The following is a 27,896-nucleotide window of genomic DNA, read 5'->3' on the forward strand; positions in this document are numbered from 1 at the left end:
TCGCTGCTCCAAGATGGCGGCCTGTGCGCGCGGGTTGCCGCTCCGGGGTTTGCGGCTCCGCGCGGCCTCCGGCCTCGCGCTGCTCCGGGGCCCGGCCGCCCAGCGCCTCTCCCGGGATGTGGAGATCCGGCAGCAGTTTGTCAGCCTGGAGGAGGAGGCGGCGCTTCTCCGAGAACTGGAACCGCGGCTCCAGCGGCAGCGATACCAGAGAGAGCACTGGGACCGGGTACCCGCCCCGCGGCACAGCTCTCCCTCAGTACTGACCCTCTGACAGTGCGGCTCTCCCTCAGTACTGACCCTCTGACAGTGCAGCACTCCCTCAGTACTGACCCTCTGTCAGTGCATCACTCCCTCAGTACTGACCCTCTGACAGTGCGGCACTCCCTCAGTACTGACCCTCTGACAGTGCGGCACTCCCTCAGTACTGACCCTCTGACAGTGCGGCACTCCCTCAGTACTGACCCTCTGACAGTGCGGCACTCCCTCAGTACTGACCCTCTGACAGTGCGGCACTCCCTCAGTACTGACCCTCTGACAGTGCAGCACTCCCTCAGTACTGACCCTCTGTCAGTGCATCACTCCCTCAGCACTGACCCTCTGACAGTGCATCACTCCCTCAGCACTGACCCTCTGTCAGTGCATCACTCCCTCAGCACTGACCCTCTGACAGTGCGGCACTCCCTCAGTACTGACCGTCTGACAGTGCGGCACTCCCACAGTACTGACCCTCTGACAGTGCAGCACTCCCTCAGTACTGACCCTCTGACAGTGCAGCACTCCCTCAGTAGTGACCCTCTGACAGTGCGGCACTCCCTCAGTACTGACCATCTGACAGTGCAGCACTCCCTCAGTACTGACCCTCTGACAGTGCAGCACTCCCTCAGTAGTGACCCTCTGACAGTGCGGCACTCCCTCAGTACTGACCCTCTGACAGTGCAGCACTCCCTCAGTACTGACCCTCTGACAGTGCAGCACTCCCTCAATACTGACCCTCTGACAGTGCAGCACTCCCTCAGTACTGACCCTCTGACAGTGCAGCACTCCCTCAATACTGACCCTCTGACAGTGCAGCACTCCCTCAGTACTGACCCTCTGACAGTGCGGCACTCCCTCAGTACTGACCATCTGACAGTGCAGCACTCCCTCAGTACTGACCCTCTGACAGTGCAGCACTCCCTCAGTAGTGACCCTCTGACAGTGCGGCACTCCCTCAGTACTGACCATCTGACAGTGCAGCACTCCCTCAGTACTGACCCTCTGACAGTGCAGCACTCCCTCAGTAGTGACCCTCTGACAGTGCGGCACTCCCTCAGTACTGACCCTCTGACAGTGCAGCACTCCCTCAGTACTGACCCTCTGACAGTGCAGCACTCCCTCAATACTGACCCTCTGACAGTGCAGCACTCCCTCAGTACTGACCCTCTGACAGTGCAGCACTCCCTCAATACTGACCCTCTGACAGTGCAGCACTCCCTCAGTACTGACCCTCTGACAGTGCAGCACTCCCTCAATACTGACCCTCTGACAGTGCAGCACTCCCTCAGTACGGACCCTCTGACAGTGCAGCACTCCCTCAGTACGGACCCTCTGACAGTGCGGCACTCCCTCAGTACGGACCCTCTGACAGTGCGGCACTCCCTCAGTACGGACCCTCTGACAGTGCGGCACTCCCTCAGTGCTGACCCTCTGACAGTGCGGCACTCCCTCAGTACGGACCCTCTGACAGTGCGGCACTCCCTCAGTACGGACCCTCTGACAGTGCGGCACTCCCTCAGTACGGACCCTCTGACAGTGCGGCACTCCCTCAATACTGACCCTCTGACAGTGCAGCACTCCCTCAGTACGGACCCTCTGACAGTGCGGCACTCCCTCAGTACGGACCTCTGACAGTGCAGCACTCCCTCAGTACGGACCCTCTGACAGTGCGGCACTCCCTCAGTACGGACCCTCTGACAGTGCAGCACTCCCTCAGTACGGACCCTCTGACAGTGCGGCACTCCCTCAGTACGGACCCTCTGACAGTGCGGCACTCCCTCAGTACGGACCCTCTGACAGTGCGGCACTCCCTCAGTACTGACCCATTGACAGTGCGGCACTCCCTCAGTACTGACCCTCTGACAGTGCGGCACTCCCTCAGTACTGACCCATTGACAGTGCGGCACTCCCTCAGTACTGACCCTCTGACAGTGCGGCACTCCCTCAGTACTGACCCTCTGATAGTGCAGCACTCCCTCAGTACTGACCCTCTGATAGTGCAGCACTCCCTCAGTACTGACCCTCTGATAGTGCAGCACTCCCTCAGTACTGACCTTCTGACAGTGCGGCACTCCCTCAGTACTGACCCTCTGACAGTGCAGCACTCCCTCAGTACTGACCCTCTGACAGTGCAGCACTCCCTCAGTACTGACCCTCTAACAGTGCAACATTCCCTCAGTACTGACCCTCTGACAGTGCGGCACTCCCTCAGTACTGACCCTCTGACAGTGCAGCACTCCCTCAGTACTGACCCTCTGACAGTGCGGCACTCCCTCAGTACTGACCCTCTGACAGTGCGGCACTCCCTCAGTACTGACCCTCTGACAGTGCGGCACTCCCTCAGTACTGACCCTCTGACAGTGCGGCACTCCCTCAGTACTGACCCTCTGACAGTGCGGCGCTCCCTCAGTACTGACCCTCTGACAGTGCAGCACTCCCTCAGTACTGACCCTCTGACAGTGCGGCACTCCCTCAGTACTGACCCTCTGACAGTGCAGCGCTCCCTCAGTACTGACCCTCTGACAGTGCAGCACTCCCTCAGTACTGACCCTCTGACAGTGCGGCACTCCCTCAGTACTGACCCTCTGACAGTGCGGCACTCCCTCAGTACTGACACTGACAGTGCGGCACTCCCTCAGTACTGACCATCAGACAGTGCGGCACTCCCTCAGTACTGACCCTGTGACATGGCAGCACTCCCTCAGCACTGACCCTCTGACAGTGCAGCACTCCCTCAGTACTGACCCTGTGACATGGCAGCACTCCCTGAGCACTGACCCTCTGACAGTGCAGCACTCCCTCAGTACTGACCCTCTGACAGTGCGGCACTCCCTCAGTCCTGACCCTCTGACAGTGCGGCACTCCCTCAGTACTGACCCTCTGACAGTGCGGCACTCCCTCAGTACTGACCCTCTGACAGTGCGGCACTCCCTCAGTACTGACCCTCTGACAGTGCAGCACTCCCTCAGTACTGACCCTCTGACAGTGCAGCACTCCCTCAGTACTGACCCTCTGACTGTGCAACACTCCCTCAGTACTGACCCTCTGACAGTGCGGCACTCCCTCAGGACTGACCCTCCGACAGTGCGGCACTCCCTCAGTACTGACCCTCTGACAGTGCGGCACTCCCTCAGTACTGACCCTCTGACAGCGCAGCACTCCCTCAGTACTGACCCTCTGACAGTGCGGCACTCCCTCAGTACTGACCCTCTGACAGTGCGGCACTCCCTCAGTACTGACCCTCTGACAGTGCGGCGCTCCCTCAGCACTGACCCTCCGACAGTGCAGCACTCCCTCAGGACTGACCCTCCGACAGTGCAGCACTCCCTCAGTACTGACCCTCTGACAGTGCGGCGCTCCCTCAGCACTGACCCTCTGACAGTGCGGCACTCCCTCAGGACTGACCCTCCGACAGTGCAGCACTCCCTCAGTATGACCCTCTGACAGTGCAGCACTCCCTCAGTACTGACCATCAGACAGTGCGGCACTCCCTCAGTACTGACCCTCTGACAGTGCAGCACTCCCTCAGTACTGACCCTCTGACAGTGCGGCACTCCCTCAGTCCTGACCCTCTGACAGTGCGGCACTCCCTCAGTACTGATCCTCTGACAGTGCGGCACTCCCTCAGTACTGACCCTCTGACAGTGCGGCACTCCCTCAGTACTGACCCTCTGACAGTGCGGCACTCCCTCAGTACTGACCCTCTGACAGTGCAGCACTCCCTCAGTACTGACCCTCTGACAGTGCAGCACTCCCTCAGTACTGACCCTCTGACTGTGCAACACTCCCTCAGTACTGACCCTCTGACAGTGCGGCACTCCCTCAGGACTGACCCTCCGACAGTGCGGCACTCCCTCAGTACTGACCCTCTGACAGTGCGGCACTCCCTCAGTCCTGACCCTCTGACAGTGCGGCACTCCCTCAGTACTGACCCTCTGACAGCGCAGCACTCCCTCAGTACTGACCCTCTGACAGTGCGGCACTCCCTCAGTACTGACCCTCTGACAGTGCGGCACTCCCTCAGTACTGACCCTCTGACAGTGCAGCACTCCCTCAGTACTGACCCTCTGACAGTGCGGCACTCCCTCAGTACTGACCCTCTGACAGTGCGGCACTCCCTCAGTACTGACCCTCTGACAGTGCGGCGCTCCCTCAGTACTGACCCTCTGACAGTGCGGCGCTCCCTCAGTACTGACCCTCTGACAGTGCGGCGCTCCCTCAGTACTGACCCTCTGACAGTGCAGCACTCCCTCAGTACTGACCCTCTGACAGTGCAGCACTCCCTCAGTACTGACCCTCTGACAGTGCAGCATTCCCTCAGTACTGACCCTCTGACAGTGCGGCGCTCCCTCAGTACTGACCCTCTGACAGTGCAGCACTCCCTCAGTACTGACCCTCTGACAGTGCAGCACTCCCTCAGTACTGACCCTCTGACAGTGCAGCATTCCCTCAGTACTGACCCTCTGACAGTGCGGCACTCCCTCAGTACTGACCCTCTGACAGTGCGGCACTCCCTCAGTAGTGACCCTCTGACAGTGCGGCACTCCCTCAGTACTGACCCTCTGACAGTGCGGCACTCCCTCAGTACTGACCCTCTGACAGTGCGACACTCCCTCAGTACTGACCCTCTGACAGTGCGGCACTCCCTCAGTACTGACCCTCTGACAGTGCAGCACTCCCTCAGTACTGACCATCTGACAGTGCAGCACTCCCTCAGTACTGACCCTCTGACAGTGCAGCACTCCCTCAGTAGTGACCCTCTGACAGTGCGGCACTCCCTCAGTACTGACCATCTGACAGTGCAGCACTCCCTCAGTACTGACCCTCTGACAGTGCAGCACTCCCTCAGTAGTGACCCTCTGACAGTGCGGCACTCCCTCAGTACTGACCCTCTGACAGTGCAGCACTCCCTCAGTACTGACCCTCTGACAGTGCAGCACTCCCTCAATACTGACCCTCTGACAGTGCAGCACTCCCTCAGTACTGACCCTCTGACAGTGCAGCACTCCCTCAATACTGACCCTCTGACAGTGCAGCACTCCCTCAGTACTGACCCTCTGACAGTGCGGCACTCCCTCAGTACTGACCATCTGACAGTGCAGCACTCCCTCAGTACTGACCCTCTGACAGTGCAGCACTCCCTCAGTAGTGACCCTCTGACAGTGCGGCACTCCCTCAGTACTGACCATCTGACAGTGCAGCACTCCCTCAGTACTGACCCTCTGACAGTGCAGCACTCCCTCAGTAGTGACCCTCTGACAGTGCGGCACTCCCTCAGTACTGACCCTCTGACAGTGCAGCACTCCCTCAGTACTGACCCTCTGACAGTGCAGCACTCCCTCAATACTGACCCTCTGACAGTGCAGCACTCCCTCAGTACTGACCCTCTGACAGTGCAGCACTCCCTCAATACTGACCCTCTGACAGTGCAGCACTCCCTCAGTACTGACCCTCTGACAGTGCAGCACTCCCTCAATACTGACCCTCTGACAGTGCAGCACTCCCTCAGTACGGACCCTCTGACAGTGCAGCACTCCCTCAGTACGGACCCTCTGACAGTGCGGCACTCCCTCAGTACGGACCCTCTGACAGTGCGGCACTCCCTCAGTACGGACCCTCTGACAGTGCGGCACTCCCTCAGTGCTGACCCTCTGACAGTGCGGCACTCCCTCAGTACGGACCCTCTGACAGTGCGGCACTCCCTCAGTACGGACCCTCTGACAGTGCGGCACTCCCTCAGTACGGACCCTCTGACAGTGCGGCACTCCCTCAATACTGACCCTCTGACAGTGCAGCACTCCCTCAGTACGGACCCTCTGACAGTGCGGCACTCCCTCAGTACGGACCTCTGACAGTGCAGCACTCCCTCAGTACGGACCCTCTGACAGTGCGGCACTCCCTCAGTACGGACCCTCTGACAGTGCAGCACTCCCTCAGTACGGACCCTCTGACAGTGCGGCACTCCCTCAGTACGGACCCTCTGACAGTGCGGCACTCCCTCAGTACGGACCCTCTGACAGTGCGGCACTCCCTCAGTACTGACCCATTGACAGTGCGGCACTCCCTCAGTACTGACCCTCTGACAGTGCGGCACTCCCTCAGTACTGACCCATTGACAGTGCGGCACTCCCTCAGTACTGACCCTCTGACAGTGCGGCACTCCCTCAGTACTGATCCTCTGATAGTGCAGCACTCCCTCAGTACTGACCCTCTGATAGTGCAGCACTCCCTCAGTACTGACCCTCTGATAGTGCAGCACTCCCTCAGTACTGACCTTCTGACAGTGCGGCACTCCCTCAGTACTGACCCTCTGACAGTGCAGCACTCCCTCAGTACTGACCCTCTGACAGTGCAGCACTCCCTCAGTACTGACCCTCTAACAGTGCAACATTCCCTCAGTACTGACCCTCTGACAGTGCGGCACTCCCTCAGTACTGACCCTCTGACAGTGCAGCACTCCCTCAGTACTGACCCTCTGACAGTGCGGCACTCCCTCAGTACTGACCCTCTGACAGTGCGGCACTCCCTCAGTACTGACCCTCTGACAGTGCGGCACTCCCTCAGTACTGACCCTCTGACAGTGCGGCACTCCCTCAGTACTGACCCTCTGACAGTGCGGCGCTCCCTCAGTACTGACCCTCTGACAGTGCAGCACTCCCTCAGTACTGACCCTCTGACAGTGCGGCACTCCCTCAGTACTGACCCTCTGACAGTGCAGCGCTCCCTCAGTACTGACCCTCTGACAGTGCAGCACTCCCTCAGTACTGACCCTCTGACAGTGCGGCACTCCCTCAGTACTGACCCTCTGACAGTGCGGCACTCCCTCAGTACTGACACTGACAGTGCGGCACTCCCTCAGTACTGACCATCAGACAGTGCGGCACTCCCTCAGTACTGACCCTGTGACATGGCAGCACTCCCTCAGCACTGACCCTCTGACAGTGCAGCACTCCCTCAGTACTGACCCTGTGACATGGCAGCACTCCCTGAGCACTGACCCTCTGACAGTGCAGCACTCCCTCAGTACTGACCCTCTGACAGTGCGGCACTCCCTCAGTCCTGACCCTCTGACAGTGCGGCACTCCCTCAGTACTGACCCTCTGACAGTGCGGCACTCCCTCAGTACTGACCCTCTGACAGTGCGGCACTCCCTCAGTACTGACCCTCTGACAGTGCAGCACTCCCTCAGTACTGACCCTCTGACAGTGCAGCACTCCCTCAGTACTGACCCTCTGACTGTGCAACACTCCCTCAGTACTGACCCTCTGACAGTGCGGCACTCCCTCAGGACTGACCCTCCGACAGTGCGGCACTCCCTCAGTACTGACCCTCTGACAGTGCGGCACTCCCTCAGTACTGACCCTCTGACAGCGCAGCACTCCCTCAGTACTGACCCTCTGACAGTGCGGCACTCCCTCAGTACTGACCCTCTGACAGTGCGGCACTCCCTCAGTACTGACCCTCTGACAGTGCGGCGCTCCCTCAGCACTGACCCTCCGACAGTGCAGCACTCCCTCAGGACTGACCCTCCGACAGTGCAGCACTCCCTCAGTACTGACCCTCTGACAGTGCGGCGCTCCCTCAGCACTGACCCTCTGACAGTGCGGCACTCCCTCAGGACTGACCCTCCGACAGTGCAGCACTCCCTCAGTATGACCCTCTGACAGTGCAGCACTCCCTCAGTACTGACCATCAGACAGTGCGGCACTCCCTCAGTACTGACCCTCTGACAGTGCAGCACTCCCTCAGTACTGACCCTCTGACAGTGCGGCACTCCCTCAGTCCTGACCCTCTGACAGTGCGGCACTCCCTCAGTACTGATCCTCTGACAGTGCGGCACTCCCTCAGTACTGACCCTCTGACAGTGCGGCACTCCCTCAGTACTGACCCTCTGACAGTGCGGCACTCCCTCAGTACTGACCCTCTGACAGTGCAGCACTCCCTCAGTACTGACCCTCTGACAGTGCAGCACTCCCTCAGTACTGACCCTCTGACTGTGCAACACTCCCTCAGTACTGACCCTCTGACAGTGCGGCACTCCCTCAGGACTGACCCTCCGACAGTGCGGCACTCCCTCAGTACTGACCCTCTGACAGTGCGGCACTCCCTCAGTCCTGACCCTCTGACAGTGCGGCACTCCCTCAGTACTGACCCTCTGACAGCGCAGCACTCCCTCAGTACTGACCCTCTGACAGTGCGGCACTCCCTCAGTACTGACCCTCTGACAGTGCGGCACTCCCTCAGTACTGACCCTCTGACAGTGCAGCACTCCCTCAGTACTGACCCTCTGACAGTGCGGCACTCCCTCAGTACTGACCCTCTGACAGTGCGGCACTCCCTCAGTACTGACCCTCTGACAGTGCGGCACTCCATCAGTACTGACCCTCTGACAGTGCGGCACTCCCTCAGTACTGACCCTCTGACAGTGCAGCACTCCCTCAGTACTGACCCTCTGACAGTGCGGCACTCCCTCAGCACTGACCCTCCGACAGTGCAGCACTCCCTCAGGACTGACCCTCCAACAGTGCAGCACTCCCTCAGTACTGACCCTCTGACAGTGCAGCACTCCCTCAGTACTCACCCTCTGACAGTGCAGCACTCCCTCAGTACTGACCCTCTGACAGTGCAGCCCTCCCTCAGTACTGACCCTCTGACAGTGCGGCGCTCCCTCAGCACTGACCCTCTGACAGTGCGGCGCTCCCTCAGTACTGACCCTCTGACAGTGCAGCACTCCCTCAGCACTGACCCACTGACAGTGCAGCACTCCCTCAGCACTGACCCTCTGACAGTGCAGCACTCCCTCAGTACTGACCATCAGACAGTGCGGCACTCCCTCAGTACTGACCCTGTGACATGGCAGCACTCCCTCAGTACTGACCCTCTGACAGTGCAGCACTCCCTCAGTACTGACCCTCTGACAGTGCGGCACTCCCTCAGTCCTGACCCTCTGACAGTGCGGCACTCCCTCAGTACTGACCCTCTGACAGTGCGGCACTCCCTCAGTACTGACCCTCTGACAGTGCGGCACTCCCTCAGTACTGACCCTCTGACAGTGCAGCACTCCCTCAGTACTGACCCTCTGACAGTGCAGCACTCCCTCAGTACTGACCCTCTGACAGTGCAGCACTCCCACAGTACTGACCATCAGACAGTGCGGCACTCCCTCAGTACTGACCCTCTGACAGTGCAGCACTCCCTCAGTACTGACCATCAGACAGTGCGGCACTCCCTCAGTACTGACCCTCTGACAGTGCAGCACTCCCTCAGTACTGACCCTCTGACAGTGCGGCACTCCCTCAGTCCTGACCCTCTGACAGTGCGGCACTCCCTCAGTCCTGACCCTCTGACAGTGCGGCACTCCCTCAGTACTGACCCTCTGACAGTGCGGCACTCCCTCAGTACTCACGCTCTGACAGCGCAGCACTCCCTCAGTACTGACCCTCTGACAGTGCGGCACTCCCTCAGTACTGACCCTCTGACAGTGCAGCACTCCCTCAGTACTGACCCTCTGACAGTGCGGCACTCCCTCAGTACTGACCCTCTGACAGTGCAGCACTCCCTCAGTACTGACCCTCTGACAGTGCAGCGCTCCCTCAGTACTGACCCTCTGACAGTGCAGCACTCCTTCGGTACTGACCCTCTGACAGTGCAGCACTCCCTCAGTTCCGACCCTCTGACAGTGCGGCACTCCCTCAGTACTGACCCTCTCACATGCTGCACTCCCTCAGTACTGACCCTCTCACATGCAGCACTCCCTCAGTACTCACTCTCTGACAGTGCAGCACTCCCTCAGTACTGACCCTCTGACAGTGCGGCATTCCCTTAGTACTGACCCTCTCACATGCAGCACTCCCTCAGTACTGACCCTCTGACAGTGCGGCACTCCCTCAGTACTGACCCTCTGATAGTGCAGCACTCCCTCAGTACTGACCTTCTGACAGTGCGGCACTCCCTCAGTACTGACCCTCTGACAGTGCAGCACTCCCTCAGTACTGACCCTCTGACAGTGCAGCACTCCCTCAGTACTGACCCTCTAACAGTGCAACATTCCCTCAGTACTGACCCTCTGACAGTGCGGCACTCCCTCAGTACTGACCCTCTGACAGTGCAGCACTCCCTCAGTACTGACCCTCTGACAGTGCGGCACTCCCTCAGTACTGACCCTCTGACAGTGCGGCACTCCCTCAGTACTGACCCTCTGACAGTGCAGCACTCCCTCAGTACTGACCCTGTGACATGGCAGCACTCCCTGAGCACTGACCCTCTGACAGTGCAGCACTCCCTCAGTACTGACCCTCTGACAGTGCGGCACTCCCTCAGTCCTGACCCTCTGACAGTGCGGCACTCCCTCAGTACTGACCCTCTGACAGTGCGGCACTCCCTCAGTACTGACCCTCTGACAGTGCGGCACTCCCTCAGTACTGACCCTCTGACAGTGCAGCACTCCCTCAGTACTGACCCTCTGACAGTGCAGCACTCCCTCAGTACTGACCCTCTGACTGTGCAACACTCCCTCAGTACTGACCCTCTGACAGTGCGGCACTCCCTCAGGACTGACCCTCCGACAGTGCGGCACTCCCTCAGTACTGACCCTCTGACAGTGCGGCACTCCCTCAGTACTGACCCTCTGACAGCGCAGCACTCCCTCAGTACTGACCCTCTGACAGTGCGGCACTCCCTCAGTACTGACCCTCTGACAGTGCGGCACTCCCTCAGTACTGACCCTCTGACAGTGCGGCGCTCCCTCAGCACTGACCCTCCGACAGTGCAGCACTCCCTCAGGACTGACCCTCCGACAGTGCAGCACTCCCTCAGTACTGACCCTCTGACAGTGCAGCACTCCCTCAGTACTGACCCTCTGACTGTGCAACACTCCCTCAGTACTGACCCTCTGACAGTGCGGCACTCCCTCAGGACTGACCCTCCGACAGTGCGGCACTCCCTCAGTACTGACCCTCTGACAGTGCGGCACTCCCTCAGTCCTGACCCTCTGACAGTGCGGCACTCCCTCAGTACTGACCCTCTGACAGCGCAGCACTCCCTCAGTACTGACCCTCTGACAGCGCGGCACTCCCTCAGTACTGACCCTCTGACAGTGCGGCACTCCCTCAGTACTGACCCTCTGACAGTGCGGCACTCCCTCAGTACTGACCCTCTGACAGTGCGGCACTCCCTCAGTACTGACCCTCTGACAGTGCGGCACTCCCTCAGTACTGACCCTCTGACAGTGCGGCACTCCATCAGTACTGACCCTCTGACAGTGCGGCACTCCCTCAGTACTGACCCTCTGACAGTGCAGCACTCCCTCAGTACTGACCCTCTGACAGTGCGGCACTCCCTCAGCACTGACCCTCCGACAGTGCAGCACTCCCTCAGGACTGACCCTCCAACAGTGCAGCACTCCCTCAGTACTGACCCTCTGACAGTGCAGCACTCCCTCAGTACTCACCCTCTGACAGTGCAGCACTCCCTCAGTACTGACCCTCTGACAGTGCAGCCCTCCCTCAGTACTGACCCTCTGACAGTGCGGCGCTCCCTCAGCACTGACCCTCTGACAGTGCGGCGCTCCCTCAGTACTGACCCTCTGACAGTGCAGCACTCCCTCAGCACTGACCCACTGACAGTGCAGCACTCCCTCAGCACTGACCCTCTGACAGTGCAGCACTCCCTCAGTACTGACCATCAGACAGTGCGGCACTCCCTCAGTACTGACCCTGTGACATGGCAGCACTCCCTCAGCACTGACCCTCTGACAGTGCAGCACTCCCTCAGTACTGACCCTCTGACAGTGCGGCACTCCCTCAGTCCTGACCCTCTGACAGTGCGGCACTCCCTCAGTACTGACCCTCTGACAGTGCGGCACTCCCTCAGTACTGACCCTCTGACAGTGCGGCACTCCCTCAGTACTGACCCTCTGACAGTGCAGCACTCCCTCAGTACTGACCCTCTGACAGTGCAGCACTCCCTCAGTACTGACCCTCTGACAGTGCAGCACTCCCACAGTACTGACCATCAGACAGTGCGGCACTCCCTCAGTACTGACCCTCTGACAGTGCAGCACTCCCTCAGTACTGACCATCAGACAGTGCGGCACTCCCTCAGTACTGACCCTCTGACAGTGCAGCACTCCCTCAGTACTGACCCTCTGACAGTGCGGCACTCCCTCAGTCCTGACCCTCTGACAGTGCGGCACTCCCTCAGTCCTGACCCTCTGACAGTGCGGCACTCCCTCAGTACTGACCCTCTGACAGTGCGGCACTCCCTCAGTACTCACGCTCTGACAGCGCAGCACTCCCTCAGTACTGACCCTCTGACAGTGCGGCACTCCCTCAGTACTGACCCTCTGACAGTGCAGCACTCCCTCAGTACTGACCCTCTGACAGTGCGGCACTCCCTCAGTACTGACCCTCTGACAGTGCAGCACTCCCTCAGTACTGACCCTCTGACAGTGCAGCGCTCCCTCAGTACTGACCCTCTGACAGTGCAGCACTCCTTCGGTACTGACCCTCTGACAGTGCAGCACTCCCTCAGTTCCGACCCTCTGACAGTGCGGCACTCCCTCAGTACTGACCCTCTCACATGCTGCACTCCCTCAGTACTGACCCTCTCACATGCAGCACTCCCTCAGTACTCACTCTCTGACAGTGCAGCACTCCCTCAGTACTGACCCTCTGACAGTGCGGCATTCCCTTAGTACTGACCCTCTCACATGCAGCACTCCCTCAGTACTGACCCTCTGACAGTGCGGCACTCCCTCAGTACTGACCCTCTGACAGTGCATCACTCCCTCAGTACTGACCCTCTGACAGTTCTGCACTCCCTCAGGACTGACCCTCTGACAGTGCAGCACTCCCTCAGTATAGACCCTCTGACAGTGCAGCACTCCCTCAGTAGTGACTCTCTTACAGTGCGGCACTCCCTCAGTACTGACCCTCTGACAGTGCTGCACTCCCTCAGGACTGACCCTCTGACAGTGCATCACTCCCTCAGTACTGACCCTCTGACAGTGCATCACTCCCTCAGTACTGACCTTCTGACAGTTCTGCACTCCCTCAGTACTGACCCTCTCACATGCAGCACTCCCTCAGTACTCACTCTCTGACAGTGCAGCACTCCCTCAGTACTGACCCTCTGACAGTGCGGCATTCCCTTAGTACTGACCCTCTCACATGCAGCACTCCCTCAGTACTGACCCTCTGACAGTGCGGCACTCCCTCAGTACTGACCCTCTGATAGTGCAGCACTCCCTCAGTACTGACCTTCTGACAGTGCGGCACTCCCTCAGTACTGACCCTCTGACAGTGCAGCACTCCCTCAGTACTGACCCTCTGACAGTGCAGCACTCCCTCAGTACTGACCCTCTAACAGTGCAACATTCCCTCAGTACTGACCCTCTGACAGTGCGGCACTCCCTCAGTACTGACCCTCTGACAGTGCAGCACTCCCTCAGTACTGACCCTCTGACAGTGCGGCACTCCCTCAGTACTGACCCTCTGACAGTGCGGCACTCCCTCAGTACTGACCCTCTGACAGTGCAGCACTCCCTCAGTACTGACCCTGTGACATGGCAGCACTCCCTGAGCACTGACCCTCTGACAGTGCAGCACTCCCTCAGTACTGACCCTCTGACAGTGCGGCACTCCCTCAGTCCTGACCCTCTGACAGTGCGGCACTCCCTCAGTACTGACCCTCTGACAGTGCGGCACTCCCTCAGTACTGACCCTCTGACAGTGCGGCACTCCCTCAGTACTGACCCTCTGACAGTGCAGCACTCCCTCAGTACTGACCCTCTGACAGTGCAGCACTCCCTCAGTACTGACCCTCTGACTGTGCAACACTCCCTCAGTACTGACCCTCTGACAGTGCGGCACTCCCTCAGGACTGACCCTCCGACAGTGCGGCACTCCCTCAGTACTGACCCTCTGACAGTGCGGCACTCCCTCAGTACTGACCCTCTGACAGCGCAGCACTCCCTCAGTACTGACCCTCTGACAGTGCGGCACTCCCTCAGTACTGACCCTCTGACAGTGCGGCACTCCCTCAGTACTGACCCTCTGACAGTGCGGCGCTCCCTCAGCACTGACCCTCCGACAGTGCAGCACTCCCTCAGGACTGACCCTCCGACAGTGCAGCACTCCCTCAGTACTGACCCTCTGACAGTGCGGCGCTCCCTCAGCACTGACCCTCTGACAGTGCGGCACTCCCTCAGGACTGACCCTCCGACAGTGCAGCACTCCCTCAGTATGACCCTCTGACAGTGCAGCACTCCCTCAGTACTGACCATCAGACAGTGCGGCACTCCCTCAGTACTGACCCTCTGACAGTGCAGCACTCCCTCAGTACTGACCCTCTGACAGTGCGGCACTCCCTCAGTACTGACCCTCTGACAGTGCGGCACTCCCTCAGTACTGACCCTCTGACAGTGCAGCACTCCCTCAGTACTGACCCTCTGACAGTGCAGCACTCCCTCAGTACTGACCCTCTGACTGTGCAACACTCCCTCAGTACTGACCCTCTGACAGTGCGGCACTCCCTCAGGACTGACCCTCCGACAGTGCGGCACTCCCTCAGTACTGACCCTCTGACAGTGCGGCACTCCCTCAGTCCTGACCCTCTGACAGTGCGGCACTCCCTCAGTACTGACCCTCTGACAGCGCAGCACTCCCTCAGTACTGACCCTCTGACAGCGCGGCACTCCCTCAGTACTGACCCTCTGACAGTGCGGCACTCCCTCAGTACTGACCCTCTGACAGTGCAGCACTCCCTCAGTACTGACCCTCTGACAGTGCGGCACTCCCTCAGTACTGACCCTCTGACAGTGCGGCACTCCCTCAGTACTGACCCTCTGACAGTGCGGCACTCCATCAGTACTGACCCTCTGACAGTGCGGCACTCCCTCAGTACTGACCCTCTGACAGTGCAGCACTCCCTCAGTACTGACCCTCTGACAGTGCGGCACTCCCTCAGCACTGACCCTCCGACAGTGCAGCACTCCCTCAGGACTGACCCTCCAACAGTGCAGCACTCCCTCAGTACTGACCCTCTGACAGTGCAGCACTCCCTCAGTACTCACCCTCTGACAGTGCAGCACTCCCTCAGTACTGACCCTCTGACAGTGCAGCCCTCCCTCAGTACTGACCCTCTGACAGTGCGGCGCTCCCTCAGCACTGACCCTCTGACAGTGCGGCGCTCCCTCAGTACTGACCCTCTGACAGTGCAGCACTCCCTCAGCACTGACCCACTGACAGTGCAGCACTCCCTCAGCACTGACCCTCTGACAGTGCAGCACTCCCTCAGTACTGACCATCAGACAGTGCGGCACTCCCTCAGTACTGACCCTGTGACATGGCAGCACTCCCTCAGCACTGACCCTCTGACAGTGCAGCACTCCCTCAGTACTGACCCTCTGACAGTGCGGCACTCCCTCAGTCCTGACCCTCTGACAGTGCGGCACTCCCTCAGTACTGACCCTCTGACAGTGCGGCACTCCCTCAGTACTGACCCTCTGACAGTGCGGCACTCCCTCAGTACTGACCCTCTGACAGTGCAGCACTCCCTCAGTACTGACCCTCTGACAGTGCAGCACTCCCTCAGTACTGACCCTCTGACAGTGCAGCACTCCCACAGTACTGACCATCAGACAGTGCGGCACTCCCTCAGTACTGACCCTCTGACAGTGCAGCACTCCCTCAGTACTGACCATCAGACAGTGCGGCACTCCCTCAGTACTGACCCTCTGACAGTGCAGCACTCCCTCAGTACTGACCCTCTGACAGTGCGGCACTCCCTCAGTCCTGACCCTCTGACAGTGCGGCACTCCCTCAGTCCTGACCCTCTGACAGTGCGGCACTCCCTCAGTACTGACCCTCTGACAGTGCGGCACTCCCTCAGTACTCACGCTCTGACAGCGCAGCACTCCCTCAGTACTGACCCTCTGACAGTGCGGCACTCCCTCAGTACTGACCCTCTGACAGTGCAGCACTCCCTCAGTACTGACCCTCTGACAGTGCGGCACTCCCTCAGTACTGACCCTCTGACAGTGCAGCACTCCCTCAGTACTGACCCTCTGACAGTGCAGCGCTCCCTCAGTACTGACCCTCTGACAGTGCAGCACTCCTTCGGTACTGACCCTCTGACAGTGCAGCACTCCCTCAGTTCCGACCCTCTGACAGTGCGGCACTCCCTCAGTACTGACCCTCTCACATGCTGCACTCCCTCAGTACTGACCCTCTCACATGCAGCACTCCCTCAGTACTCACTCTCTGACAGTGCAGCACTCCCTCAGTACTGACCCTCTGACAGTGCGGCATTCCCTTAGTACTGACCCTCTCACATGCAGCACTCCCTCAGTACTGACCCTCTGACAGTGCGGCACTCCCTCAGTACTGACCCTCTGACAGTGCATCACTCCCTCAGTACTGACCCTCTGACAGTTCTGCACTCCCTCAGGACTGACCCTCTGACAGTGCAGCACTCCCTCAGTATAGACCCTCTGACAGTGCAGCACTCCCTCAGTAGTGACTCTCTTACAGTGCGGCACTCCCTCAGTACTGACCCTCTGACAGTGCTGCACTCCCTCAGGACTGACCCTCTGACAGTGCATCACTCCCTCAGTACTGACCCTCTGACAGTGCATCACTCCCTCAGTACTGACCTTCTGACAGTTCTGCACTCCCTCAGGACTGACCCTCTGACAGTGCAGCACTCCCTCAGTACTGACCCTCTGACAGTGCGGCACTCCCTCAGTACTGACCCTCTGACAGTGCAGCACTCCCTCAGTACTGACCCTCTGACAGTGCAGCACTCCCTCAGTACTGACCCTCTGACAGTGCGGCACTCCCTCAGTACTGACCCTCTGACAGTGTGGCACTCCCTCAGTACTGACCCTCTGACAGTGCATCACTCCCTCAGTACTGACCCTCTGACAGTGCAGCACTCCCTCAGTACTAACACGCTGACAGTGCAGCACTCCCTCAGTACTGACCCTCTGTCAGTGCGGCGCTCCCTCCGTACTGACCCTCTGACAGTGCTGTTCTGAGTGCCCTAATAACTTCGCATTTGGACTGTTTTTATTCTGATCTTCATACGTAATGTTTGTTGCGAATTTCTGTCTAAAGCACGATAGGGCAACAGCTTGATCGACGTATCAAATTAATGTTTGTGTTAATGAAATGAATCTTTGGAAGCTGAGACTGGGACCCATGTATTTGGTATTCCAGGTTTTAGTTTGAACATGAATCTTGGCTGCAGGTCCTCTGAATGTCACTTGACATTTTGACATGTTTGACACAAGGCAATCCATGGATACCGTGAGATTGAGAAATCACATTGGACTGAGCAGAATGAAGCCGTTGTGCAGCGATTGCGGGACATTGCGTTCCCCCCGGGGGTCCCTCAGCTCTCAATGGTACATGTACTGGATCTGGGTGAAAGCGGATTCATCAATCCCCACGTGGACAGTGTGAAGGTAAATGGCAAACACACTGTTAGTGTCGATACTTCGACCACAGGTTGCTTGTTGCTTGTGTTGGTTTAACTTTACTGCATATTTCTCCTGTCGTTATCCAATTCTCTTTGGAAAGGTTTTATTTGCTCTGCCTCCTCTGTCCTTTGCAGATCGTCAGAACTCACTGTCTAAAATTAATTTCCTCGTGCCATCTCTCGCTCTTTTCCAAATCACCTTCAAGTCCATTTCCTCTGGCTTCCGACCCCATCCCCACTCCACTGGGACTGTTTCTCTTTACCCTGTCTCTCCCAATGTACGTCCCTCGTGTGGAATCGGTCATGAGTCTGCCCCTTTCATCAATCTGTCTGCAGCTTTGCTACGACACTCTTCACTCTTTACCGTGGGACGCAGCTTCCTAAACTTTAAAAATGTAGTCCAAACGCAGGTAATATCTTTAACTACCCTAACACTGACCCCTGGGGGAAGCCACTGCAGAAACACACATGTTGAACATTATTGTCTGCCTCCAGTCCCTCTGTCGATTTCCATGACCATCATTCCGTTCATCCCACCTGACTCGATTTGCTGAGTAAGTCTCTGTTTTTACATCTCTGAGGAGCTCTGGCAGCAGAGTCCAGGGACTGAGTTAATTATCCTCCAACAAACAAATAAATTTACATCTCTGAGGCACTCCACCTACCCTGCACATCTTTGGGTTGTGGGGGCAAAACCCACGCAAACACGGGGAGAATGTGCAAACTCCACACGGACAGTGACCCGGGGCCGGGATTCGGACCCAGGTCCTTGGCACCGTGAGGCAGCAGTGCTAACAACTGCACCACCGTGCTGCCCCTCCGCCAACAAACACACCCACGATCTTTCTCCGTGCTCGCCAGAGCCCAGCCAATGGAGAATTTCCCCCCAATTCCCACTGACTTCAATTTCACTTTTTCACAAATACTTTTGCAGCTTTTTCTCAGAGAACTTTGTGTTCCCTTTCTCGCTCTCTTGCTCTCTCTCGCTCGCTGCATCTTTTCTCTCTCCTCTCGCTCGTCTCTTCTGTTTTTGCACTGAGTGCTAAATTTGGTGCATTTGAGTGCTATAGTGAGAGTTTGGTGACTGAGGGAGTTAGGTGAGGAGGGAGTAAGGTGCTCCTTTCATTTTGTTTCCTACATTTCCGCAAAGAGTGAGAAGAGAGCCAGGAGTTTACAGAGAGTGTAGCTGACTGGGAGCAGAGTCGGAGGGCGGAGATCCAGTTGGTCCACAGGGCAGCTATATTCTGTAAGGTAAGAGGGGATGGAGGCTAGGCCAGTTGCATGCTCCTCCTGTAGGATGTGGGATACCACCGGTGTCCCCGCTGACTATACCTGCGGGAAGTGCACCCAACCCCAGCTCCTCAAAGACCGTGTTAGGGAACGAGCTGAAGCTGGGTGAACTTCGGATCATCCGGGAGGCAGAGGGGGTGATAGAGAAGAGTTACAGGGAGGTAACCACACCCAAGGTACAGGACAAGAATATCTGGGTTACAGTCAGGGGAAAAAAACAAACAGGCAGACAGTGCAGGGATCCCTCGTGGCCGTTCCCCTTCAAAACAAGTATACCGTTTTGGATGCTGTTGGGGGGGGGGGAGATGACCTACCGGGGGAAGGCCCTAGCAGCCAAGTCTCTGACACTGAGTCTGGCTCTGGGGCTCAGAAGGGAAGGGGGGAGAATAGAAAAGCAATAGTAGTAGGAGATTCAATGGTTCATAGCATTTACAGTGCAGAAGGAGGCCATCCGGCCCATCGAGTCTGCACCGGCTCTTGGAAAGAGCACCCTACCCAAGGTCAACAGCTCCACCCTCTCCCCATAACCCAGTAACCCCACCCAACACTAAGGGCAATTTTGGACACTTTAAGGGCAATTTAGCATGGCCAATCCACCTAACCTGCACATCTTTGGACTGTGGGAGGAAACCGGAGCACCCGGAGGAAACCCACGCAGACACGGGGAGGATGTGCAGACTCCGCACAGACAGTAACCCAAGCCGGAATCGAACCTGGGACCCTGGAGCTGTGAAGCAATTGTGCTATCCACAATGCTACCGTGCTGCCCAATGGTTAGGGGAATAGATAGGAGATTCTGTGGTCGCGAGCGAGACTCCCGGAAGGTATGTTGCCTCCCGGGTGTCAGGGCCAGGGATGTCTCGGATTGTGTCTTCAGGATCCTTAAGGGGGAGGGTGAGCAGCCAGAAGTTGTGGTACACATTGGTACCAACGACGTAGGTAGGAAAAGGGGTGTGGAGGTAATAAACAAGTTTAGGGAGTTAGGCTGGAAATTAAAAGCCAGGACAGACAGAGTTGTCATCTCTGGTTTGTTGCCGGTGCCACGTGATAGCGAGGCTAGGAATAGGGAGAGAGTGCAGCTGAACACGTGGCTGCAGGGATGGTGTAGGAGGGAGGGCTTCAGGTATTTGGATAATTGGAGCGCATTCTGGGGAAGGTGGGACCTGTACAAGCAGGACGGGTTGCATCTGAACCAGAGGGACACCAATATCCTGGGAGGGAGGTTTTCTAGTACTCTTCGGGAGGGTTTAAACTAATTTGGCAGGGGAATGGGAACCGGATTTGTAGTCCAGCAACTAAGGTAGCCGATATTCAGGACGCCAAAGCGTGTAATGAGGCAGTGGGGAAGGGAACACTGACAAAGGAGAGTACTTGCAGGCACGGAGATGGGTTGAAGTGTGTATACTTCAACGCAAGAAGCATCAGGAATAAGGTGGGTGAACTTAAGGCATGGATCGGTACTTGGGACTACGATGCGGTGGCCATCACAGAAACTTGGATAGAAGAGGGGCAGAAATGGTTGTTGGAGGTCCCTGGTTATAGATGTTTCAATAAGATTAGGGAGGGTGGTAAAAGAGGTGGGGGGGTGGCATTGTTAATTAGAGATAGTATAAAAGCTGTAGAAAGGCAGTTCGAGGAGTATCTGCCTACTGAGGTGGTATGGGTTGAAGTCAGAAATAGGAAAGGAGCAGTCACCTTGTTAGGAGTTTGCTATAGGCCCCCCAATAGTAGCAGAGATGTGGAGGAACAGATTGGGAAACAGATTTTGGAAAGGTGCAGAAGTCATAGGGTAGTAGTCATGGGTGACTTTAACTTCCCAAATAGTGAGTGGAAACTCTTTAGATCAAATAGTTTGGATGGGGTGGTGTTTGTGCAATGTGTCCAGGAAGCTTTTCTAACACAGTATGTAGATTGTCCGACCAGAGGAGAGGCAATATTGGATTTGGTACTTGGTAATGAACCAGGGCAAGTGATAGATTTGTTAGTGGGGGAGCATTTTGGAGATAGTGACTTTCACTTTAGTAATGGAGAGGGATAGGTGCGTGCAACAGGGCAAGGTTTACAATTGGGGGAAGGGTAAATACGATGTTGTCAGACAAGAATTGAAGTGCATAAGTTGGGAACATAGGCTGTCAGGGAAGTACACAAGTGAAATGTGGAACTTGTTCAAGGAACAGGTACTACGTGTCCTTGATATGTATGTCCCTGTCAGGCAGGGAAGAGATGGTCGAGTGAGGGAACCATGGTTGACAAGAGAGGTTGAATGTCTTGTTAAGAGGAAAAAGGAGACTTATGTAAGGCTGAGGAAACAAGGTTCAGACAGGAGGGATACAAGATAGCCAGGAGGGAAGTGAAGAAAGGGATTAGGAAGGCGAGCCGGATGCTGGCACTCCAGCTCCGTAAGAGGGTGGCAGCGAGGGAGATAGGTGGAGTTAAGGATAGTAGGGGCAATACGGTGCGGAGTGTGGTGAGAGTAAATGAGGTATTTAAGGACTTCTATGAGGAGCTGTACAGATCTGAGCTCCCAGTGGGGGAAGAGGGGATGCAACGATTTTTGGATCAACTGAGGTTCCCAAGGGTGGAGGAGCAGGAGGTGGCTGGTTTAGGGGCGCCAGTTGGGTTGGAGGAGCTGGTTAAAGGATTGGGGAACAGGCAGGCGGGGAAGGCCCCGGGGCCAGATGGGTTCCCGGTCGGGTTTTAGAGGAAATATGTGGACCTGCTAGGCCCGTTGTTAGTGAGGACTTTCAATGAGGCAAGGGAGGGGGGGACCCTGCCCCCAGCAATGTCCGGGGTGCTGATCTCGCTGATTCTGAAGCGGGAGAAGGACCCACTGCAATGTGGGTCGTATAGACCGACCTCGCTCCTCAATGTGGATGCTAAGTTGCTGGCAAAAGTGCTAGCTACAAGAATTGAGGACTGTGTCCCTGGGGTGATTCATGAGGAAGGGCAGGCAGCTAAACACTAATGTGCGGAGGCTCCTCAACGTGATTATGATGCCCTCGGTGGAGGGCGAGGCGGAGGTAGTGGCAGCTATGGACGCGGAGAAGGCCTTTGACCGGGTGGAGTGGGAGTATCTTTGGGAAGTGTTGAGGAGGTTTGGGTTCGGGGAGGGGTTTATCGGTTGGGTCAGGCTCCTATATAGAGCCCCGGTGGCGTGCGTGGCTACGAATCGGCGGAGGTCGGAGTACTTTCGGCTGTACCGAGGGGCGAGGCAGGGCTGCCCCCTGTCCCTACCCTTGTTTGCATTGGCAATCGAGCCTTTGGCCATGGCACTAAGGGAGTCCAGGAAATGGAGGGTGTTGGTCCGAGGGGGAGAGGAACATCGGGTGTCGCTGTATGCGGACGACCTGTTGCTGTACGTGGCAGATCCAGTGGAGAGGATGGTGGAGGTCATGCAGATCCTAAGGGAGTTTGGGGACTTCTCGGGCTATAAGCTCAACGTAGGGAAAAGTGAGCTCTTTGTGGTGCACTTAGGGGACCAGGGAAGGGGGATAGACAACCTACCATTGAAGAGGGCGGAAAGGAACTTTCGGTACTTGGGGATCCTGGGAGCTGGGGGGGCCCTGCACAAGCTCAATTTGACGCGGTTGGTGGAGCAGATGGAGGAGGATTTCAAGAGATGGGATGTGCTGCCACTCTCGCTCGCGGGCAGGGTGCAGTCGGTTAAAATGTTGGTCCTCCCAAGGTTTCTCTTTGTGTTCCAGTGCCTTCCCAGTATGATTACCAAGGCCTTTTTTAAACGGGTAGGTAGGAGTATCATGGGTTTCATGTGGGCAAATAAGACCCCGAGGGTAAAGAGGGTGTTTCTGGAGCGTAGCAGGGACAGGGAGGGCTGGCGCTGCCGAATTTGAGCGACTATTATTGGGCAGCCAACGTGGCGATGATCCGTAAGTGGGTAATGGAGGGAGAGGGGGTGGCGTGGAAGAGGTTGGAGATGGCGTCCTGCAGGGGCACAAGCCTGAGGGCGCTGGTGACTGCACCACTGCCGCTCTCGCTGACAAGGTACACCACGAGTCCGGTGGTGGCGGCAACGTTGAAGATCTGGGGGCAGTGGAGACGGCATAGGGGCGAGGTGGGAGCCTTGGTTTGGTCCCCGATTCGGGAGAACAGTCAGTGTCTCTGAGTGCTGGCAGCACGGTAGCATTGTGGTTAGCACAATTGCTTCACAGCTCCAGGGTCCCAGGTTCGATTCCCGGCTTGGGTCACTGTCTGTGCGGAGTCTGCACATCCTCCCCGTGTGTGCGTGGGTTTCCTCCGGGTGCTCCGGTTTCCTCCCACAGTCCAAAGATGTGCAGGTTAGGTGGATTGGCCATGATAAATTGCCCTTAGTGTCCAAAATTGCCCTTCGTGTTGGGTGGAGGTGTTGACCTTGGGTAGGGTGCTCTTTCCAAGAGCCGGTGCAGACTCAGTGGGCCGAATGGCCTGTTCTGTGCTGTATTTTTCTATGTTCTATGTTCCTCTCGCTCTCTTTCTGGCCTCTCTCTCGCTCTCTCTCTGGCCATCTTCAGTTTATCGACATTCATTCTGCTCTTGTTCAATTGGATTGTGTATCTGTCCTTTCACAGTTGATGCTGACCTGCACCGTCCCGATCATGCAGGGAATTCTGCCTTTGAAGGCCCCTCGCTGCTGCTTATGCCGGTACACTAGCATGTGCCTTTGTACTCGGGTACTCATTGACGAGGCATGTGCCTTTGTACTCGGGTACTCATTGACGAGGCATGTGCCTTTGTACTCGGGTACTCATTGACGAGGCATGTGCCTTTGTACTCGGGTACTCATTGACGAGGCATGTGCCTTTGTACTCGGGTACTCATTGACGAGGCATGTGCCTTTGTACTTGGGTACTCCTTGACGAGGCATGTAGAATTCTTCCCTTTAATACCAGAAAAACTTTGTCAAAGTGAGCTTCCCTCTTAACAGATATGTGTACGTACAGCACCCCCAAACCCCCCTTCCCCAACCAAGAGCCCCGTCCAACTGAGACAGGAGACTGTGTCTGTCTATGCGGGGGGGGGGGACAGGAGACTGTGTCTGTCTATGCGGGGGGGGGGGGACAGGAGACTGTCTGTCTATGCGGGGGGGGACAGGAGACTGTGTCTGTCTATGCGGGGGGACGGGACAGGAGACTGTGTCTGTCTATGCGGGGGGGGGAGACAAGAGACTGTGTCTGTCTATGCGGGGGGGGGGACAGGAGACTGTGTCTGTCTATGCGGGGGGGGGAGACAAGAGACTGTGTCTGTCTATGCGGGGGGGGGACAGGAGACTGTGTCTGTCTATGCGGGGGGACGGGACAGGAGACTGTGTCTGTCTATGCGGGGGGGACAGGAGACTGTCTGTCTATGCAGGGGGGAACAGGAGACTGTGTCTGTCTATGCGGGGGGGACAGGAACATAGAAAAATACAGCACAGAACAGGCCCTTCGGCCCACGATGTTGTGCTGAACCTTTGTCCTAGATTATCATTGAATTTACAGTGCAGAAGGAGGCCATTCGGCCCATTGAGTCTGCACCAGCTCTTGGAAAGAGCACCCTACCCAAAGTCAACACCTCCACCCAACACTAAGGGCAATTTTGGACACTAAGGGCAATTTATCATTGGCCAATTCACCTAACCTGCACATCTTTGGACTGTGGGAGGAAACCCACGCAGATACGGGGAGGATGTGCAGACTCCGCACAGATAGTGACCCAAGCCGGAATCGAACCTGGGGGGATAGGAGACTGTCTATCAATGGCGGGGGGAGACAGGAGACTGTGTGTTTGAGCATTGTCCTTTATGTTATTACCCCTCCTCTCTCTCGTAGTTCTGTGGAGACACCATTGCAGGGCTGTGTCTGTTGTCAGCGAGTGTGATGCGGTTGTTGAGTGAGGACAATGATGCAGATCAGGTGGATTTGCTGCTGGAGAGACGCTCGGTCTATATCCTGAGGTGAGTGTGTTCGGATCATTGGTCCTCACTGTGAGGCAGCTGCCTTAGGCGAGCATAGATGCAGCAACAACCAGATCTCACTGTTTGGATTCAGTTTATGGACCTCCCCCTGCCCTGGAGTAACTGATGATGTATTGGTTTCTGCAGTAATCCCATGGCTCATGCTCACTTCAGAGTCCTGTACAGAGAAAGGCATTCAAGCAGGCAAACCTGTGTGTGTGTCTGTCTCTATTGACTGTAAGAAGACAGACTGTAACAGGCAGACCTCTGTGTGTAGCAAAGGCATATAAGAAAGGCCATATGAAAATCGCTTATTGTCACAAGTAGGCTTCAAATGCAGTTACTGTGAAAAGCCCCTAGTCGCCACATTCCGGCGCCTGTTCGGGGAGGCTGGTCCGGGAATTGAACCGTGCTGCTGGCCTGCCTTGGTCTGCTTTAAAAGCCAGCGATTTAGCCCAATGTGCTAAACCAGCCATTACAATAATCATGGGGGATTTCAATATGCAGGTGGACTGGGAAAATCAGGTTGGTCGCGCATTCCAAGAAACGGAATCTGTGGAATGTCTAAGATGTTTTTTTGGAGCAGCTTGTGACAGCCGACTAGGGAACAGGCAATTCTGGGTTTGGTGATTGTAAGGAACCCTTAGGGGGCAGTGTCTACAATATAATATAATTTACCCTGCAGTTTGGGAGGGAGAAGCTGCAATCAGATGTAACGGTATTACAATTAAATAAGGGTAACTACAAAGACATGGGGGAGGAGCTGGCCAGAGTTGATTGGAAAAGGAGCCTCGCAGGGAAGGCAGTGGAACAGCAATGGCAGGAGTTTTTGGGGGTTATTTGGGAGGCACAACAGAAATTCATCCCAAGGAGGGGGAAACATGCTAAGGAGAGTACAAGGCATCCATGGCTGACGAGGGAAGTCAAGGAAAGCATAAAAGCTAAAGAAAAGGCATACAAAGTGGTGAGGATTAGTGAGAAGCCAGAGGATTGGGAAGCCTTTAAAAGTGAGCAGAGGACAACTAAAAAAGCAATAAGGGGGGAGAAGATGAAGTACGAGTGCAAGCTAGCTAGTAATATAAAGGAAGACAGGAAGAGTTTTTTTTTCATTATATAAAAGGTAAGAGAGAGGACATTTGATCACTGGAAAATGTGGCTGGAGAAATAATAGGAAACAAAGAAATGTCAGAGGAACTGAATAGTTACTTTACATCAGTCTTCACGGGGGAAGACACCAGTGACATACCAGAACTTCAAGAGAGTCAGGGGTCAGAGGTGAGTGTGGTGGCCACAACTAAGGAAGGTCCTGGGGAAACTGAAAGGTCTGAAGGTGGATAAATCACCTGGACTGGATGGCCTACACCCCAGGGTTCTAAAAGAGATAGCTGAGGAGATTGTGAAGGCATTGGTAATGATCTTTCAGGAATCACTGGAGGCAGGAAGGGTCCCAGAGGACTGGAAAGTGGCTAATGTAACACCGCTGTTTAAGAAAGGAGGAAGGCAGAGGACGGGAAATTATAAACTGGTTAGCCTGACTTCGGTCATTGGTAAGATTTTAGAGTCTGTTATTAAAGATGAGATCGCGGAGTACTTGGAAGTGCATGATAAAATAGGACTGAGTCAACACGGCTTCGTCAAGGGGAGGTCATGACTGACAAATCTGTTAGAATTTTTGAGGAGGTAACAAGGAAGTTAGACAAAGGAGAACCAGTGGATGTGATTTATTTAGATTTCCAGAAGGCCGTTGACAAGGTGCCGCATAGGAGACTGTTAAATAGGTTAAGAGCTCATGGTGTTCAGGGTAAGGTCCTGGCATGGATAGAGGATTGGCTGACTGGCAGAAGGCAGAGAGTGGTGACCTCAGGGGTCTGTGCTGGGATCACAACTTTTCACAATGTACATTAAATGATCTGGAAGAAAGAACTGAGGGCACTGTTAAGTTTGCAGATGATACAAAGATCTGTAGAGGGACAGGTAGTATTGAGGAAGCGAGGGGGCTGCAGAAGGACTTGGACAAGTTAGGAGAGTGGGCAATGAAGTGGCAGATGGAATACAATGTGGAAAAGTGTGAGGTTATGCACTTTGGTAGGAAGAATGGAGGCACAGACTAATTTCTAAATGGGAAAAGGCTTAGGAAATCGGAAGCACAAAGGGACTTGGGAGTCCTTGTTCACGATTCTCTTAAGGTTAACGTGCAGGTTCAGTTGGCAAATGCAATGTTAGCATTCATGCCGAGAGGGCGAGAATACAAGAGCAGGGATGTAGTTCCGGTCAGTTGGCTGGAAGGCTGGTTTGTGGAATGAGACCAACAGCGTGGGTTCAATTCCTGTACCTGCTGAAGTTTTCCATGAAGGCTCTGCCTTCTCTACCTCTCCCTCGCCTGATGTGTGGTGACCTTCAGGATAAATCAGCTCTCAAAGAGGTCCTTTGGTCCTCTGGAACTGTGGCAACATTTATAGTGGTTGGAGCAGTCCGACTCGTGTGTGTGAATATTGGCTATAATGGTCTGCCTTCCTTCACCAATACCTTGTGTGGTTTTTCAGGGGCATCGCTCGTTATCGGTTCAGCCACCAGATCCTGCGGGATGAAGAGTCGTTTTTCGGGGAACGGAAGGTGCCTCGAGGACGGAGAGTTTCTATAATTTGCAGGAACCTGCCTCAGGTGCCGGACACCGGCTGATCAACCAGGGCGTTGTACAGGCGGAATAAATCCCTGGGTAATCTGCATTGATATTCTACATAAATGGACAGCAATGATTGTGCATTTTGACATTCAGTTTTATTTGAACATTAGATAAATTGAAGCATTTGTAACAGCAAAATCTTTAAAATAAATAAATAATTTAGTTCTATAAATATTTCTGCCAATCTCCAATGTGAAGGACCAGTGCAGTCCAAACCCCATCTCCCCAGCCACATATCATTAAATAGAAATCTTTAAA

At 56.0% G+C, this 27,896-nt stretch overlaps 1 protein-coding gene across 1 annotated transcript; it reads left to right on the forward strand.

Annotated features, from left to right (window-relative positions):
* alkbh7 (alkB homolog 7) lies at positions 1 to 27,896 on the forward strand. Its single transcript, XM_072490792.1, has 4 exons — positions 1 to 226; positions 17,549 to 17,722; positions 24,831 to 24,955; positions 27,499 to 27,896. The coding sequence occupies exons 1-4, from the start codon at positions 14 to 16 to the stop codon at positions 27,632 to 27,634; spliced, it is 648 nt and encodes a 215-aa protein (XP_072346893.1). The 5' UTR covers positions 1 to 13; the 3' UTR covers positions 27,635 to 27,896.

The sequence above is a fragment of the Scyliorhinus torazame genome, chromosome 27, assembly GCF_047496885.1.
Source record: "Scyliorhinus torazame isolate Kashiwa2021f chromosome 27, sScyTor2.1, whole genome shotgun sequence".
NCBI lineage: Eukaryota > Metazoa > Chordata > Chondrichthyes > Carcharhiniformes > Scyliorhinidae > Scyliorhinus > Scyliorhinus torazame.

Bases quoted from the DNA above. Each gene is read 5' to 3' on its own strand.
- alkbh7 (XM_072490792.1), top strand. From the start codon at position 14: ATGGCGGCCTGTGCGCGCGGGTTGCCGCTCCGGGGTTTGCGGCTCCGC. The intron at 227-17,548 runs GTACCCGCCCCG...GTTTGACACAAG, and splicing joins AGAGAGAGCACTGGGACCGG to GCAATCCATGGATACCGTGA. The intron at 17,723-24,830 runs GTAAATGGCAAA...TCTCTCTCGTAG, and splicing joins CCCACGTGGACAGTGTGAAG to TTCTGTGGAGACACCATTGC.